Raw genomic sequence first — 20,235 nt, 5'->3', positions numbered from 1 at the left:
GAGATTCTTTGGGAGAGTCCTTAGAAAATTTAGTCCATCAACAAAGGAGGTGGCTTACAAAACACTTGTTCGACCTATACTTTAGTATTGCTCATCAGTGTGGGATCCGTACTAGGTCGGGTTGACAGAGGAGATAGAGGAGATCCAAAGAGCAGCGGCGCGTTTCATCACAGAGTTATTTGGTAAGCGTGATAGCGTTATGGAGATGTTTAGCAAACTCAAATGGCAGACTCTGCAAGAGATGCGCTCTGCATCATGGTGTAGCTTGCTGTCCAGGTTTTGAGAGGGTGCGTTTCTGGATGAGGTATCAAATATATTGCTTCCCCCTACTAATACCTCCCGTTGAGATCACGAATGTAAAATTAGAGAGATTCAAGTGTGCACAGAGGCTTTCTGGCAGTCATTCTTCCCCCGAGCCATACGCGACTGGAACAGGAAAGGGAGGTAATGACAGTGGCACATAAAGTGTCCTCCGCCACACACTGTTGGGTGGCTTGCAGAGTATAAATGTAGATGAAGAGTGGAACAGTAAAGAAACCGTTTGAAAGTGGTTTTTTTATATATATATATATATATATATATATATATATATATATATATATATATGAATATAATAGAGGGAAACATTCCACGTGGGAAAAATATATCTAAAAAGAAAGATGATGAAACTTACCGAACAAAAGCGCTGGCAGGTCGACAGACACACAAACAAACACAAACATACACACAAAATTCTAGCTTTCGCAACCAATGGTTGCCTCGTCAGGAAAGAGGGAAGGAGAAGGAAAGACAAAAGGATATGGGTTTTAAGGGAGAGGGTAAGGAGTCATTCCAATCCCGGGAGCGGAAAGACTTACCTTAGGGGGAAAAAAGGACAGGTATACACTCGCACACACACACATATCCATCCACACATACACAGACACAAGCAGACATTTGTAAAGGCAAAGAGTTTGGGCAGAGATGTCAGTCGGGGCGGATGTACAGAGGCAAAGATGAAGTTGAAAGACAGGTGAGGTATGAGCGGCGGCAAATTGAAATTAGAAATTAGCGGAGATTGAGGCCTGGCAGATAGCGAGAAGAAAGGATATGCTGAAGGGCAAGTTCCCATCTCCGGAGTTCTGACAGGTTGGTGTTAGTGGGAAGTATCCAGATAACCCGGACAGTGTAACACTGTGCCAAGATGTGCTGGCCGTGCACCAAGGCATGTTTAGCCACAGGGTGATCCTCATTACCAACAAACACTGTCTGCCTGTGTCCATTCATGCGAATGGACAGTTTGTTGCTGGTCATTCCCACATAGAACGCTTCACAGTGTAGGCAGGTCAGTTGGTAAATCACGTGGGTGCTTTCACACGTGGCTCTGCCTTTGATCGTGTACACCTTCCGGGTTACAGGACTGGAATAGGTGGTGGTGGGAGGGTGCATGGGACAGGTTTTACACCGGGGGCGGTTACAGGGGTAGGAGCCAGAGGGTAGGGAAGGTGGTTTGGGGATTTCATAGGGATGAACTAAGAGGTTGCGAAGGTTAGGTGGACGGCGGAAAGACACTCTTGGTGGAGTGGGGAGGATTTCATGAAGGATGGATCTCATTTCAGGGCAGGATTTGAGGAAGTCGTATCCCTGCTGGAGAGCCACATTCAGAATCTGATCCAGTCCCGGAAAGTATCCTGTCACAAGTGGGGCACTTTTGGGGTTCTTCTGTGGAAGGTTCCGGGTTTGAGGAGATGAGGATGTGGCTCTGGTTATTTGCTTCTGTACCAGGTCGGGAGGGTAGTTACGGGATGCAAAAGCTGTTTTCAGGTTGTTGGTGTAATGGTTCAAGGATTCCGGACTGGAGCAGATTCGTTTGCCACGAAGACCTAGGCTGTAGGGAAGGGACCGTTTGATGTGGAATGGGTGGCAGCTGTCATAATGGAGGTACTGTTGCTTGTTGGTGGGTTTAATGTGGACGGATGTGTGAAGCTGGCCATTGGACAGGTGGAGGTCAACGTCAAGGAAAGTGGCATGGGATTTGGAGTACGACCAGGTGAATCTGATGGAACCAAAGGAGTTAAGGTTGGAGAGGAAATTCTGGAGTTCTTCTTCACTGTGAGTCCAGATCACGAAAATGTCATCAATAAATCTGTACCAAACTTCGGGCTGGCAGGCCTGGGTAACCAGGAAGGCTTCCTCTAAGCGACCCATGAATAGGTTGGCATACGAGGGGGCCATCCTGGTACCCATGGCTGTTCCCTTTAATTGTTGGTATGTCTGGCCTTCAAAAGTGAAGAAGTTGTGGGTCAGGATGAAGCTGGCTAAGGTAATGAGGAAAGAGGTTTTAGGTAGGGCGGCAGGTGATCGGCGTGAAAGGAAGTGCTCCATCGCAGCGAGGCCCTGGACATGCGGAATATTTGTGTATAAGGAAGTGGCATCAATGGTTACAAGGATGGTTTCCGGGGGTAACAGACTGGGTAGGGATTCCAGGCGTTTGAGAAAGTGGTTGGTGTCTTTGATGAAGGATGGGAGACTGCATGTAATGGGTTGAAGGTGTTGATCTACGTAGGCAGAGATGCGTTCGGTGGGGGCTTGGTAACCAGCTACAATGGGACGGCCCGGATGATTGGGTTTGTGAATTTTGGGAAGAAGGTAGAAGGTAGGGGTGCGGGGTGTTGGTGGGGTCAGGAGGTTGATGGAGTCGGGTGAAAGGTTTTGTAGGGGGCCTAAGGTTCTGAGGATTCCTTGAAGCTCCGCCTGGACATCAGGAATGGGATTGCCTTGGCAAACTTTGTAAGTAGTGTTGTCTGAAAGCTGACGCAGTCCCTCAGCCACATACTCCCGACGATCAAGTACCACAGTTGTGGAACCCTTGTCCGCCGGAAGAATGACGATGGATCGGTCAGCCTTCAGATCACGGATAGCCTGGGCTTCAGCAGTGGTGATGTTGGGAGTAGGGTTAAGGTTTTTTAAGAAGGATTGAGAGGCAAGGCTGGAAGTCAGAAATTCCTGGAAGGTTAGGAGAGGGTGATTTTGAGGAAGAGGAGGTGGGTCTCGCTGTGACGGAGGACGGAACTGTTCCAGGCATGGTTCAATTTGGATAGTGTCTTGGGGAGTTGGATCATTAGGAGTAGGATTAGGATCATTTTTCTTCGTGGCAAAGTGATATTTCCAGCAGAGAGTACGGGTGTAGGACAGTAAATCTTTGACGAGGGCTGTTTGGTTGAATCGGGGAGTGGGGCTGAAGGTGAGGCCTTTGGATAGGACAGAGGTTTCGGATTGGGAGAGAGGTTTGGAGGAAAGGTTAACTACTGAATTGGGGTGTTGTGGTTCCAGATTGCGTTGATTGGAATTTTGAGGTTTTGGAGGGAGTGGAGCTGGAAGTGGGAGATTGAGTAGATGGGAGAGACTGGGTTTGTGTGCAATGAGAGGAGGTTGAGGTTTGCTGGAAAGGTTGTGAAGGGTGAGTGAGTTGCCTTTCCGGAGGTGGGAAACCAGGAGATTGGATAGTTTTTTAAGGTGGAGGGTGGCATGCTGTTCTAATTTGCGGTTGGCCTGTAGGAGGATGCTCTGAACAACAGGTGTGGATGTGGGAGAGGAAAGATTGAGGATTTTTGGTCGTACTCCAAATCCCATGCCACTTTCCTTGACGTTGACCTCCACCTGTCCAATGGCCAGCTTCACACGTCCGTCCACATTAAACCCACCAACAAGCAACAGTACCTCCATTATGACAGCTGCCACCCATTCCACATCAAACGGTCCCTTCCCTACAGCCTAGGTCTTCGTGGCAAACGAATCTGCTCCAGTCCGGAATCCTTGAACCATTACACCAACAACCTGAAAACAGCTTTTGCATCCCGTAACTACCCTCCCGACCTGGTACAGAAGCAAATAACCAGAGCCACATCCTCATCTCCTCAAACCCGGAACCTTCCACAGAAGAACCCCAAAAGTGCCCCACTTGTGACAGGATACTTTCCGGGACTGGATCAGATTCTGAATGTGGCTCTCCAGCAGGGATACGACTTCCTCAAATCCTGCCCTGAAATGAGATCCATCCTTCATGAAATCCTCCCCACTCCACCAAGAGTGTCTTTCCGCCGTCCACCTAACCTTCGCAACCTCTTAGTTCATCCCTATGAAATCCCCAAACCACCTTCCCTACCCTCTGGCTCCTACCCCTGTAACCGCCCCCGGTGTAAAACCTGTCCCATGCACCCTCCCACCACCACCTATTCCAGTCCTGTAACCCGGAAGGTGTACACGATCAAAGGCAGAGCCACGTGTGAAAGCACCCACGTGATTTACCAACTGACCTGCCTACACTGTGAAGCGTTCTATGTGGGAATGACCAGCAACAAACTGTCCATTCGCATGAATGGACACAGGCAGACAGTGTTTGTTGGTAATGAGGATCACCCTGTGGCTAAACATGCCTTGGTGCACGGCCAGCACATCTTGGCACAGTGTTACACTGTCCGGGTTATCTGGATACTTCCCACTAACACCAACCTGTCAGAACTCCGGAGATGGGAACTTGCCCTTCAGCATATCCTTTCTTCTCGCTATCCGCCAGGCCTCAATCTCCGCTAATTTCTAATTTCAATTTGCCGCCGCTCATACCTCACCTGTCTTTCAACTTCATCTTTGCCTCTGTACATCCGCCCCGACTGACATCTCTGCCCAAACTCTTTGCCTTTACAAATGTCTGCTTGTGTCTGTGTATGTGTGGATGGATATGTGTGTGTGTGCGCGAGTGTATACCTGTCCTTTTTTCCCCCTAAGGTAAGTCTTTCCGCTCCCGGGATTGGAATGACTCCTTACCCTCTCCCTTAAAACCCATATCCTTTTGTCTTTCCTTCTCCTTCCCTCTTTCCTGACGAGGCAACCATTGGTTGCGAAAGCTAGAATTTTGTGTGTATGTTTGTGTGTCTGTCGACCTGCCAGCGCTTTTGTTATATATATATATATATATATATAATAGAGGGAAACATTCCACGTGGGAAAAATTATATATAAAAACAAAGATGATGAAACTTACCAAACAAAAGCGCTGGCAGGTCGATAGACACACAAACAAACACAAACATACACACAAAATTCTAGCTTTCGCAACCAATGGTTGCCTCGTCAGGAAAGAGGGAAGGAGAAGGAAAGACAAAAGGATATGGGTTTTAAGGGAGAGGGTAAGGAGTCATTCCAATCCCGGGAGCGGAAAGACTTACCTTAGGGGGAAAAAAGGACAGGTATACACTCGCGCACACACACACACACACACACACACACACACACACACACACACATCCATCCACACATATACAGACACAAGCAGACATATTTAAAGACAAACTCTCCAAGAAACTCTTTGTCTTTAAATATGTCTGCTTGTGTCTGTATATGTGTGGATGGATGTGTATGTGTGTGTGTGTGTGTGTGTGTGTGTGTGTGTGTGTGTGTGTGTGTGTGTGTGTGTGTGCGCGCGAGTGTATACCTGTCCTTTTTTCCCCCTAAGGTAAGTCTTTCCGCTCCCGGGATTGGAGTGACTCCTTACCCTCTCCCTTAAAACCCACATCCTTTCGTCTTTCCCTCTCCTTCCCTCTTTCCTGACGAAGCAACCATTCGTTGCGAAAGCTTGAATTTTGTGTGTATGTTTGTGTTTGTTTGTTTGTTTGTTTGTGTGTATCGACCTGCCAGCGCTTTTGTTTGGCAAGTCTCATCATCTTTGTTTTTAGATATATTTCTCCCACGTGGATTGTTTCCCTCTACTATATATACCCCGCCAAGTGCTTAACACTGAATTGCAGAGTATTCATGTAGTTGTAGATGTAGGTTCAGATATGTAATGATGTTAACAGTTGGAAATCTTTAGGTGACTAGCAAAACATTTAAAAATTAGAATGCCACAACTTTTCAACAAATGGCATTACAGACCAAAATTAAAAAAAAAACAAATAATAAAAACACATCCCTAAGAAAAATTAAGACAATCAATTTGTATATTTTTAGAAAGAAAATACTTTGTAATACATGGCTCTATCAGGAAATCTTAAACTGCAGAGTTCATTGCTAGAATGGTTAATATACAACTGTGGTTTAAGGTGCTTTGTAGCTGTCCTTGATTTGTAAAAAAAATAAAAAAATAAAAAAAATAAAATAATAAATAAAAAAGGGGGGAGGGGGGCTAATTTGACTGACATTCAAAAATAAAATATTTGCATTACAAATCCATACACTGATTAAAGGAAACAAATGAATACATGTAGTTTCAGTCACTCCAGTCAAAGAGATCACACACTTTAATGACATTATGATAAATACACTTTCAGCTTAACAGTCTATCATCCTTAATAAAGTATTAGAAATATTTCCCTTTACAGCTGAATGATGCTTAAATAGCCACCCACTCAATCACAATCACCTGGAGAATGGCAAATGGACATTTACTTGACTTACATGCACTCTTTAAATCACACACATTTCGACAAGCTAGTCACTTTAAACTCCACAACCCCTCACAGTTCAGTCAGTAGTTGTACTTCCACTTAGGAAGGCAGCAGTTTCTGTAAATGACCACCAGTTGTGTAACTGCTGCAAATCACTGGTGCCCATTTATCATGCACTATATTCCTGCATGCTGAGTTTCCTTCCCATAGACATGCGACGATGTGTACTCCGATGGGAAGCTGAAAGTGTGGTTGCCAATAGCTGATACACTAGGCAACAGACCAGCATTTGGAATTATATTCCATGATAACGTCAAAGTTACATTCTTGTTTCCCCTGCAAGAAATGAACAAAATCATTCTGGGAAGAATTTCTCATGGACGTGTATATGAAAATTTAAAATAAGACACTCTGACATCACAAAAATTCATATATACTCTCAGTCCTCAAAAAGACAAACATCAATACATATCCATATCCAAAGCAGATAATCAAGTTCTAAGTATTTCATAAACAATTTTTTCACCTGCAATAACAGGAAGTAAAATGAAGCTGCAGGAATCAGACAATATATGAGAAGATTAATCTTATCTTTGCCTTCACTTTTGATTACACTTAAGAAACAAAATTAGTAAACACAAATCACAGTTTCTCATCTCACAACTAAAGTTATATTGGCCGGATATTTGTGAAAACTGAAAGTCAATAATGGTGAATACTGAACTGATAACTCTTTAAATTGCAGATGATACTTCACAGACAACTTACCTTAGTCCATTTCCATCATCTGAGAAATAGTATTTCAGATTCATATTTTTAAAATCCAAATTAGCATTCTCACCTCGTAGAATGATTTTGTCCCAGAGAACAACCTACAAAAAAGACCACATACACAGGTAGAATTTAATTTAATGAAGCAAAAAATAGAAAAGGAATTTTTACCTTCTAGAAAAATTAACTTCACAAAACATTTGAGTCATGGGTACTAGGGGAAAAGAGAGAGAGAGAGAGAGAGAGAGAGAGAGAGAGAGAGAGAGAGAGAGAGAGAGAGAGAGAGAAATCTATGGACAGCAGAAATTAGGCTTTTCGGAATAGGTAACAGATACACATGTACAGAAGGAAAAAATTACAAATTATAGGAGATTGTATACAGGACTATGGAGCAAGTTAAATAAAATCCACCAAATTCACATTCTGTAAAATATAAAGGATGTTACAAAAATGTACGGCCAAACTTTCAGGAAACATTCCTCACACACAAATAGAGAAAAGACTTTATGTGGACATGTGTCCGGAAATGCTTAATTTCCATGTTAGAGCTCATTTTAGGTTTGTCAGTATGTACTGTACATACTCGATTCACTGCCAGTTGGCCCAATTGAAGGTAGGTAATGTTGACTTCGGTGCTTGTGTTGACATGCGACTCATTGCTCTACAGTACTAGCATCAAGCACATCAGTACGTAGCATCAACAGGTTAGTGTTCATCACGAACGTGGTTTTGCAGTCAGTCCAGTGTTTACAAATGTGGAGTTGGCAGATGCCCATTTGATGTATGGATTAGCACGGGGCAATAGCCGTGGCTTGGCTGAACGAAGGTGTCCCAACAGGAAGATGTTCGAAGCAATTGATTGGCGTCTTAGGGAGCACGGAACATTCCAGCCTATGACTCGCGACTGGGGAAGACCTAGAACAACGAGGACACCTGCAATGGACGAGGCAATTCTTCGTGCAGTTGACGATAACCCTAATTTCAGCGACAGAGAAGTTGCTGCTGTACAAGGTAACGTTGACCACGTCACTGTATGGAGAGTGCTACAGGAGAACCAGTTGTTTCCGTACCATGTACAGCGTGTGCAGGCACTATCAGCAGCTGATTGGCCTCCAAGGGTACACTTCTGCGAATGGTTCATCCAACAATGTGTCAATCCTCATTTCAGTGCAAATTATCTCTTTACGGCTGAGGCTTCATTCCAACGTGATCAAATTGTAAATTTTCACAATCAACATGTGTGGGCTGACGAGAATCCGCACCCAATTGTGCAATCACGTCATCAACACTGATTTTCTGTGAACGTTCGGGCAGGCATTGTTGGTGATGTCATGATTGGGCCCCATGTTCTTCCACCTACGCTCAATGGAACACGTTACGATTTCGTACGGGATACTCTACCTGTGCTGCTAGAACATTTGCCTTTACAAGTACGACAACATGTGGTTCATGCACGATGGAGCTCCTGGACATTTCAGTCGAAGTGTTCGTACGCTTCTCAACAACAGATTCGGTGACCGATGGATTGGTAGAAGCGGACCAATTCCATGGCCTCCACGCTCTCCTGACCTCAACCCTCTTGACTCATTTATGGGGGCATTTGAAAGCTCTCGTCTATGCAACCCCAGTACCAAATGTAGAGACTCTTCGTGCTTGTATTGTAGATGGCTGTGATACAATACGCCATTCTCCAGGGCTGCATCAGGGATTCCATGCGACGGAGGGTGGATGCATGTATCCTCGCTAACGGAGGACATTTTGAACATTTCCTGTAACAGTGTTTGAAGTCACGCTGGTACGTTCTGTTGCTGTGTGTTTCCATTCCATGATTAATGTGATTTGAAGAGAAGTAATAAAATGAGCTCTAACATGGAAAGTAAGTGTTTCCAGACACATGTCCACATAACATTTTCTTTCTTTGTGTGTGAGGAATGTTTCCTGAAAGTTTGGCCGTACCTTTTTGTAACACCCTGTATACACAAATCAGCCACGAAAACAGATCATTGGGATGATCAAGTGAAAGATGGATACATCAACACTATATAATGTAGATTCTACAAGTGGAACACCACTTTTACACTTTTCACAGGACTTGAAAGAAAACTGTGTAAAATGCAGGAAAAAATAAAATGTGGGAAATAATGTTTTAAGCTGTAAAAGTTACATACAGGATACCCCCTTGCACTTTATGTATGATATATGTACATTAAAGGCATCAAAAGACTTGTCAGGGACTTGTTTATTATCTAATGAAGGTTTATTATCTAATTAAAACTGCTGATTTAACGGGTACTGATAACTGTCTGGGAAGTAGGAACATTTGACTCAATCTCGTATGTCATAATCTATGTTTTTGAAAGCCTGCAGCTGTCAGTCATTATTTAAATAATGAAATACTGCACTAGTTACGTATTTTTTTCATGCTTAGAATGACATGTTTCGAGACTTTTTCCTCGTTGTCAAGTGCAAATATGTAAATAAGTATTTTTTGTGGTGTTTGATTGTGTGTTATTCTGTGTCTCTTGCACTGTAGTCATCTTTTTGAGTTTATCAGGTTCTGTACCTTATCAGTTATGTAAAAAGACACACACACACACACACACACACACACACACACACACACACACACACACACACACACACACACACACACGCACAAGAAACACGTTTTGTTCAGCAGAAATAAAATACATAACTGGCGCTGCGTTTAAACTAAAAACATTTGAGCAACGCAAAGTGAATGACCGTGTCAACTAGAGCTCGAAATGCCATATGCCGAAACGACGTTAAATATGGTTTGACAAAGATGTCACGATGATCACAACAACCAAGACACTGTGTTTGCTCAGCAGACACAGTTTGAAAAGGGTTGTGATTGGTCATAATATCTTCATTCGAACAAACCTGGTCACTCCCATCAGCCACCATGCCTAGTAGAGCTTGGCAGTGGCAGGAGATACGGCATGAATTGTTCAAACTTCTATGTGCTTACCAGTTCAGTACGTGTAAAGAGACTACTTCATAGTCAGGCAGGACAAACTGTTAATAACATTACTAAATTTATGTCGGAAGACACAATCAGAGTAATTTATAACTTCCCTGCTGCATGGTGACCGCTCACATCACAAATCTCAATATTACCATTATCCTCTCACTTACCTAGCTATCTACACATGAATGGACTGTTTTACTGAAAGTAATCCAGTGAAGGGTTTCCATTTTGATATTTGCATCATATGCAGCACTGTCAGCTACTGAGTTAAAAATGTAACGTTTTCTGCATGTTTTTTTTCTTTCTTTTAATGATTTCAGAGAGCATTTCAGTGTCAATCAGTGCCTTAGGTAATCATATTTGGCACTTCTCAATTCTTCTATGGAACAGTCTTTCATTCCTTTAACAAATCAGAAAGGTAAGAAATTCTCTTGAAATTCCAAGTTGGTCTAGACACTCAGTAACAATTGATATTCAATGAAATGTGAGTGATTGAAGAAGACAGTGAAGTCTCAAACGGGCTTCAACTAGCATGAGAGAGGTACAACGCTAGTAAGTCAAAATTTATATCCAACATTGTTAGCAATCACTAAAGAGGCCTGTCCCAAGATGATTTCAGAAACTGAATGACAGTCACATGTCTAGCACTCCCTGAAAGATGCTTGGCCAACAAGTAGAGGGATACAAGAGAATGAGCAACAGAATAATGTGCACTTACTTTATTGCCAGCAGATCTATCAACACAGTGGACTTGTATAATATAGATCAAGTAATTGCAGCCTGATACGCTGGAGTATTCCTTCTAGGGTTTTCCAAAAAATATCTGAGAAGGCATCTTGTTGCATAACAACAATATATTTGCTCCACAATCAGAAACTAAACCATTTCTTACAAAACTGTGAATCACCTTGCAGCCTGTATGTGACAAAACAATTTCTACTTTTGGTTGGTTGGTTTATTGGAGGGAGAGGGAACGTGGCCAAATAACGAGGTCATCAGCACTTTGATCCAGGAATGGTGCATCTGGAAGCAAAGGTGCCCACTGAGATGTTTTTTTCTGATCCAATTAGATCAGATGGTTGGTTGATTTGGGGAAGAGTACCAAACAGCAAAGTCATCGGTCCCATCGGATTAGGGAAGGATGGGGAAGCAACTCAGCTGTGCATTTTCAAAGGAACCATCCCGGCATTTGCCTGGAGCGATTTAGGGAAATCACGCAAAACCTAAATCAGAATGGCTGGATGTGGGTTTGAACCATCATCCTCCCAAATGCAAGACCAGTTTGCTAACCACTGCGCCACCTCGCTCAACGGTCTAATCAGGAGATTCATAACAGTAAATGCGAAAAGGCAAAAAAGAAATGTATCTCTCTTGGACTGACAATAATAAAAGCAAGATGAAGGAGATAGGGAAGTCAGCAGGCGGGAGTCCTGCTTGCGACAGGAAATGTCCCACCCTTGATCCATTACAGTCAAGACTGCCCACTATTCAGTAAAGTGCGATACCCAGAACACAAAATTTGGTGCGGCAGAAAGGAGGCAAAGAGTTTCTAAAAGTGATTAAACAGTAAAAGAGGGCTGATAGAGTAGTCTGGCCAAGGAATTAGGGTTGGGGATTCTCCAGACTAACATACAGAGGGAGATGTCCCATCCCCAACCACCCTGGCCCTGCTCCGGTGGTAGATTAAAACTTTTAACTGAGAAGAAAAACCACTTTCATGGAGAAAAAAGAATTAGTTCAGCCATCCACAAATTGTCCACCAACATTAGAGGCAATGACTCCAGAAGTTCATACTTAGTGCAGATGGCGAAAAGGAGGGGGCATTCCACGAAGATGAGAGACTGCCTCTAGGGCTCCACAACTCCAAAGTACAGGTAACTCATTACACAAAAGAAAGCTATGAGTTAACCTGGAATGACCAATGTGGAGATGATATAGGACTGGGGATTCCTTCTAGGATAAGCAGAAGGAAGAGCACATTGCAGTAGTCTCCTTCATCGTGCGGAGTTTATTAGATGGTGCAGTAGCACTCCAGATGTCATTCCATTTCCGAGTGAATAGAGGTCTCACGTACACCTGCAAATCCACACCTGGGGTCAACAAAGCGAACGTGGAGTGAGTAAATGCTCCTCTAGCCAAACAGTCAACCAAGGATATATCTACATGGCCTCAGATCCACAGAAAGACAACTGAGCAGGTAGCACAATAAAGGTCAGCGGGCAGGTCATGAATAGTGGAGACCAAAGGGTGGCAATAGCAATGGTCAATAGCCTCGTGAGTTTGCTCACTGAGTCAGTACGTATTAAGACATGGTCATCTGTCAACAGCTGTCACCTCTGCCATATACACACTACATGTTCCCAGCAGCAAATGGCATTCCATACTGACAGCAGATGTAAAAGCACATCTCGTCTGATCCACAGTTTTAGAGCTCTCGGTGTAAAAGATGATAGCACTCAGGAGCTCTTGGAGAACTGGACATAACAGATGCTGAAAGGTCACATAGGTGGCCGAGACATTAGGACCTTGGAAGAGATTGGTCCTAATCTGTACAAGAAAACAAACACAGGGAGCACAATCCTGGGAGGGGAGATGGAGATCCTGGCAAAGGGAAGTGTGGTGCATTCCAACTGGTAAAGAGAATAGGATATGTGGTCAAATGGCGATTGCATAGGTGACCAATAGCTGGTTCCATCAAATCTGAAGGGGAAGATCCCCACTTCGGTAAGGAGAGTGTGTATAGGACTAGTCCAAGAGGCACCAGTTGCCAGATGTATGCCACACTGGTGGACTGTGTCTAACAGTTTTAAAGTTGAAACCTGGTAACCATAGTTCAGTCACGACAAAACCAGGGCCCAGTAAATATGGATAAGAATGGCACAATACACACCCCAAGACGTGCGGGCAACGAAGAGGAGAGCATTAAGCTTCCACTTGCAGCTAATCTCTCACTGACGAATATCTGGCAACCAAGTCAGCTTATTATCAGAAACGTGGGCCAAGAAATGGGACTATGCTACATGGTCCCCAGATGGCCTCTTGGGGCTGGCGTTTAGTGGAGGCTACAGAATGGGAGTTGTACCAAATGCAGAACTCATCGACATACAATGCAGGAGTGACCAGCAGCCCAACAGGTCCAAGAGAACACCATCTCACACGGCTCGGTATTGAGTGTCACTTTTTCTCATTGCCATTAATGGGATATTGGTATACAGGGTGATTATAATTAAAACTTTTTTCTGAAGAAATAACACCACTGATCAGAATGACATCAAATTGCAACAGAATATTATTGGAGAAGGGGGGAAACGTATGGCAGAAGAACAATAAATTGTTATAAAATGTAGCAATAGATGGTGCTGGGAGTGTCATTATTTAATAGTGGTCGACTACAAATGATTCATACAACAATGCCTAAGGTGTACGTTTGATGTTAAACAAACTGTACTACTCAATGTGCATGGGTGTACAGTTGTGATACTGTTAGTTACGTAAGCCCATCCACCACAGCAAGGTCATATCACATCAGATGGGAAAAATCAGTTTTTAATTATCCTGAGGCCAAAAACTGCATAAAAAGAATCAATCAAAATCAAATCTGATTATTAATTTCCGTGTGACTGGCGCAAAAAGAGTTCAATCTGCTGGCCACCATTTTCTGTAACAAGTTGAAATTGATAAACAGCATGTTCCACAGCTGATCAAAGTGTTTCTGGGTCACGTTCAGAATGTGTTGCACAATGCTTACCTTTAATGTAGTAAGTTTGCAATCGAACACTGAACACAACATCTTTCAGATAGCCCAACAGCCAGAAGTCACACGGATTAAGGTCAGGTGATCGGAATGGCCAGGCTGTAGGGAAATGGCGGCTGAAAATACCAGCATTTCTGAAAACCTGTCTCTTCGAAAAAATGTGGCCCTATGATAAATGATGCTGTAAACCTGCAACCACACAGTGACCTTTACAGAATGAAGTGGTACTGGTTGATTTGCATGTGGATTTTCCATTAACCATATTTGACAATTCTGTGTATTGACATTCTGTCAGATGGAAGTGGGCTTTGTCTGTCCACAAAAATCTTCAACGGCCAATCACTGTCCAGTTCCATGTGGGCAAAAGCAAAGGTATCTCTTGCTAGCAGGTCAACATGAAATAACTCGTGCACATGGGTAATTTTGAATGGATAGCAAAGAAGAATGTTTCGAAGGCTTTTACGCACCTTGCTACCGCTTATGTCCAATGTTTGGGCAACTCTCCGCGCACTACACTTTGCACACCACCACTCGTCTCCTCCAGCATTGCTGTGACTACTGCTTCCACTGACATCTAATCAATTCGTTTCTTCGCTCTACCAGGTTGCACCCAAAACAACCAGTCTTTTCAAATTTCCAAATCATTTTCTCCATCCATCGGACCATCGCCTTTTTTTCAAATCCTTCAGTGCCCAGAACTTCTGCAGAGCGACATGTGCACAGTCAACATTCTTGTAATACAGCTTTACAAGCAGGGCGTGACCCTGCATTGAGACAGTCATGGCAAATGTCGCAGACACAAGAGGAGTATAAGCTGTGTACCCAGCGTGTTTATACCAACTTTAATAGGTCATCCACATGACAGGTGTTTTCATTTACATATTCCGACATATGCAGCACCATCTATTGATCAATTTTCACTTTTTTTTCTTCTGCCATACGTTTTCCTCCTCCTCCAATAATATTCCGTTGCAATTTGACGTCATTCTGACCAGTGGTGTTCTTTCTACGACATTTTGAAAGTTTAATTATAATCTCACTGTATGTTAGGAGTGAGTCCGTCCACCTTGATCCCACCAAAACCTGATGACTGGACACAGTGACCAAGCTGTCGGCTGATGTTATTGGATGACCACTGGCACATGTTATTGGTGCCTCTGAACACATCCTAGCTTGTTAAACAATTAATTTCAGTTAGTAATATTCTCTTTTCAGTAGTTAATGATGTATGAAAATACCAGAGGGAGGAGGATAGTAAGCTAGACACTAGGCTTAATGTTTGACAGCAATTTATGCATAATGCTAATGCTTGACACCTCCCATACACTGGGCTTCCCTAATAAAAAAAGGTTCCATTTATGCTGTGTTCCTGCCCCCACCTATCCCTAAAAGAAAATGTCCTAATGTAAAGGCTGTTGACTAGTACAAAAATTTTATCAACACAGATATTAGGAACATAGCAACCAAAATGGACTACAGCAAAATGCAAGGCAAAATGTCAATATGTTCTGCTAATGTCAACGGGAAATTGAGAGACATTATTGATGCACTCAGGCTGCCTCGATGGACAGACGTAGTGGACACGAAGGCCTTTTGGCCAAAAGCTCACAGTATTAGCAGTCTTTTGTTGTGCTTGTGTGCGACTCAATATCTCTATGTGGTGAGTAGTAATCTATCCTTTTCATAATGTTGTTGTGAAGTAATGTAGATTTGATGGTCACTTACAAATTTGTGAAAGTGCCTGCTTAGGTTTGCGTATTTTGAAAGTATTGTCCGTAAGCAATACATCATCTTAAGTCACTTGATGAGGCTTCAACAGTATGATTGTTCAGGGTGCTTCATTGTTGTATGCAGCTATTCTGGAACTCTATGTTGCACTGATGATGTTTTAATATTTGGGAAAAGTAGAAATCCTTTGTGAGTATGTGCTGGGCCACCGAGGGGCCCCCAGCCCTCGCAATGCTACTTCCCTCTCCATACTGGAAGTCTGTCCTTTTACTTTTCTTTTTTCTTCTCTGCCATTCCATTGGGTGGTCTTCTTGGTACTGATTGTGCTTGGATTTGATTGGTGATTCTGAGCAATTGTTTTCTTCCCTTCCACATTCTACAACTTTTAATTGTTAATTGTATGGTCCCTTTGTTGGATCTGCCTTTCTGCTCCCATTAAAAATTTTGCAGAACTGCGGATTGTGCAGGGCAGGTTGCCCAGTGTGGCACTCACTGGGGTGACAAGTCGTGGGATGATGATATACACATAAACAAATGGCTGCAACATCGAATACACAAGGTATAAAAAGGCAGTATTGGCAGAGCTGTCATTTGTACTCAGGTGATTCGTGTGGAAAGTTGTCAGATGTGATTATGGCTGCATGACAAACTAAGACTTTGACCATGCAATGGCAGTTGGAGCTATACGCATGGAACATTCCATTTCAGTAAATACTAGCGAATTTAGTATTCAGAGATCCATAGTGTCAAGACTGTGCTGGGAATACGAAATTTCAGGCATTACCTCACACCATGGTCAAGGCAGTGGCCGACTGTCTTCTCTTAATGACTGAGAACAGCTGAGTTTGTTTAGAGTTGTCAGTGCTAACACACAAGCAACATTGTGTGAAATGACCAGAGACATCAATGTGGGACGTATGACGAACATATCCATTAGGACAGTGTGGCAAAATTTGGTGTTAATGCGCTATGGCAGCACACGTCTGGATTCGAGTGCCTTTGCTGATGACACAAAACACCTGCAGCATCTCTCCTGGGCTCATGATGATCTCAGTTAGACCCTAGATACCTGACTGGAAAATTGTGGCCTGGTCAAAGGAGTCCCCAATTTCAGTTGGTATGGTAGAGTTTGAATGTGGTGCAGACCTCATGAAGCCATGGACATAAACTGTCAACAAGGCAATGTGCAAGCTGCTGGTGGTGGCTCCTTAATAGTGTGGACTATGCTTACATGGTATGGATGGGTCTTGTGGTCGAACTGAACTGATAATTGACTGGAAATGGTTATGTTCAGCTACTTAGAAACAATTTGCAGCCATTCATGGGCTTCATGTTCCCGAACAACAAGATTTTTTTTATGGATAACAATGCACCTGTAGCACACACTGTACACTCTTCCCTCAGTTACTGAAATGACCAGACAAGTTTTACAAATATACAAGACGAAGAGAGAAATGTTCTATTACATACTCAAGATGACTTATGGTGACAGTGAAATTACAATGAAATCCAGACCTTTAGCTGCTTACAAGGATTGAAAAATATCAACGGGGACAGTTGAAAATGTGTGCCCCGACTGGGACTCGAACCCGAAATCTCCTGCTTACATGGCAGACGCTCTATCCGACTGAGCAACTGAGGACACAGAGGATGGTGCGACCGCAGCGACTTATCTCTGGCATGCTCCCTGTGAGACCCATACTTCCAACTTACTGTCCACACACTACATTTGTAGTGCCCCTGCCCACTATACTCATTACTCACAGCAGTCAATCTACCGATTCCCGAAAGAGTTCGGACATGTCTGAAAGAACAGATACCATCATCATATAGACAAGTCTTACTGGCCAATGATCTTCTTCAGTGCAGATGCACTTACATTGCCCAAACTCTTACAGGAATCGGTAGATTGACTGCCGTGAGTAATAAGTATACTGGGCAGGGGCACTACAAATGTAGTGTGTGGACAGTAAGTTTGAAGCATGGGTCTCACGGGGGACATGCCAGAGATAAGTCCCAGCAGTTGCACTACCCTGTGTGTCCTCGGTTGGTTGGTGTTGGAGGGGCCATACAGCAGGGTTATCAGTCCCTTGTTTCAAAGGTGGCCCATTGGGACGGATTTACATCTCAGAAGAGTCATAACGATAAAAAGCAAAGAGCTGAAAAACGTAAAAGTGCAGTCATGTTGTCAATGGTGAAAACAAAAGGAGGGAATTCAGCAAGTGGACAACCCCAAGGCCATGCCAGAGGCAGGAAATATCCCACCTCTGATGCAGTACAGGCAAGACCACCTGCTATTCAAAAGCGTTAAACTGCTAGAATGTAAAAGTGTGTACTGTAAAAGGAAACTATGTTGTTGTTGTGGTCTTCAGTCCTGAGACTGGTTTGATGCAGCTCTCCATGCTACTCTATCCTGTGCAAGCTTCTTCATCTCCCAGTACCTACTGCAACCTACATCCTTCTGAATCTGCTTCGTGTATTCATCTCTTGGTCTCCCTCTACGATTTTTACCCTCCACGCTGCCCTCCAATACTAAATTGGTGATCCCTTGATGCCTCAGAACATGTCCTACCAACCGATCCCTTCTTCTGGTCAAGTTGTGCCACAAACTTCTCTTCTCCCCAATCCTCTTCAACACCTCCTCATTAGTTATGTGATCTACGCATCTAATCTTCAGCATTCTTCTGTAGCACCACATTTCGAGAGCTTATATTCTCTTCTCGTCTAAACTATTTATCGTCCATGTTTCACTTCCATACAAGGCCACACTCCATACAAACACTTTCAGAAACGACTTCCTGACACTTAAATCTATACTCGATGTTAACAAATTTCTCTTCTTCAGAAATGCTTTCCTTGCCATTGCCAGTCTACATTTTATATCCTCTCTACTTCGACTATCATCAGTTATTTTGCTCCCCAAATAGCAAAACCCCTTTACTACTTTAAGTGTCTGATTTCCTAATCTAATTCCCTCAGCATCACCTGATTTAATTTGACTACATTCCATTATCCTTGTTTTGCTTTTGTTGATGTTCATCTTATATCCTCCTTTCAAGACGCTATCCATTCCGTTCAACTGCTCTTCCAAGTCCTTCGCTGTCTCTGACAGAATTACAATGTCATCGGCGAACCTCAAAGTTTTTATTTCTTCTCCATGGATTTTAATACCTACTCCGAATTTTTCTTTTGTTTCCTTTACTGCTTGCTCAATACACAGATTGAATAACATCGAGGAGAGGCTACAACCCTGTCTTACTCCCTTCCCAACAACTGCTTCCCTTTCATGTCTCTCGACTCATAACTGCCATCTGGTTTCTGTACAAATTATAAATACCCTTTCGCTCCCTATATTTTACCCTTGCCACCTTTATAGTTTGAAAGAGAGTATTCCAATCAACATTGTCAAAAGCTTTCTCTAAGTCTACAATTGCTAGAAACGTAGGTTTACCTTTCCTTAATCTTTCTTCTACGACAAGTCGTAAGGTGAGTATTGCCTCACGTGTTCCCATATTTCTACGTAATCCAAACTGATCTTCCTTGAGGTCGGCTTCCACTAGTTTTTCCATTCGTCTGTAAAGAATTCGTGTTAGTATTTTGCAGCTGTGGCTTATTAAACTGATTGTTCGGTAATTTTCACATCTGTCAACACCTGCTTTCTTTGGGATTGGAATTATTATATTTTTCTTGAAGTCTGAGGGTATTTCACCTATTTCATACATCTTGCTCACCAGATGATAGAGTTTTGTCAGGACTGGCTCTCCCACGGCCGTCAGTAGTTCCAATGGAATGTTGTCTACTCCTGGGGCCTTGTTTCGACTCAGGTCTTTCAGTGTTCTGTCAAACTCGTCACGCAGTATCGTATCTCCCATTTCATCTTCATCTACATCCTCTTCCATTTCCATAATATTGTCCTCAAGTACATTGCCCTTGTATAGACCTTCTATATACTCCTTCCATCTTTCTGCTTTCCCTTCTTTGCTTAGAACTGGGTTTCCAACTGAGCTCTTGATGTTCATACAAGTGGTTCTCTTATCTCCAAAGGTCTCTTTAATTTTCCTGTAGGCAAATCCAAAAAGCGATAAAAACAGAAAGAGATAAAAACAGAGTAAAAGAGAGAGAAAAGAGGATCTTGGCCAGGGAGGGGAGTCAGGACTCTCCAAACACAGCTTACAGTGGGAGATTAAAAACCACTTTCATGGAGGAGACTGAGAACCAGTTCAACCATCCGGGAATCGTCTGCCAACATTAAAGGTAAAGTGCGGGGAAGTCTGTACTTAGTATGCAGAGCCAAAAGAAGAAGGCATTCCACCAAAATGTGGGCTACTGACTGGAAGGCTCCACAACCACAAAGTGGGGGTGGCTCATTACGCAAAATAAAACCATGGGTCAGCCTGGTATGGCCAATGCAGAGACAACACAGGGTGGTCAAGTCCTTTTGGGAGAAGCGGAAGGAAGAACGCCACAACACAGATGTCACCTTAATCGCATGAAGTTTATTAGACAGGGAGGTAGCCTCCCAAGAGTTGGCCCTGACTGTGTGAAGTGGGATTTGATATGAAGCGGTA

General features: G+C 43.2%; 1 protein-coding gene across 1 annotated transcript in view; it reads right to left on the bottom strand.

Annotated features, from left to right (window-relative positions):
• Window positions 1-6,242: 6,242 nt before the first annotated feature.
• Window positions 6,243-20,235, bottom strand: part of LOC124804626 (signal peptidase complex subunit 3) — a 61,347-nt gene continuing 47,354 nt past the window's right edge. The window contains exons 4-5 of the mRNA XM_047264830.1: window positions 7,191-7,294; window positions 6,243-6,758 (exon numbers count right to left, since the gene is read on the bottom strand). Of these exons, the coding sequence (XP_047120786.1) occupies window positions 6,599-6,758; window positions 7,191-7,294 (264 nt within the window). The 3' untranslated portion in view covers window positions 6,243-6,598. The remainder of the gene's footprint in view (window positions 6,759-7,190; window positions 7,295-20,235) is intronic.

This window comes from Schistocerca piceifrons, chromosome 7 (genome assembly GCF_021461385.2).
Source record: "Schistocerca piceifrons isolate TAMUIC-IGC-003096 chromosome 7, iqSchPice1.1, whole genome shotgun sequence".
Lineage (NCBI taxonomy): Eukaryota > Metazoa > Arthropoda > Insecta > Orthoptera > Acrididae > Schistocerca > Schistocerca piceifrons.
The sequence above is the reverse complement of the archived record's forward strand: the minus strand, read 5'-3'. Positions and strand labels throughout refer to the sequence as shown.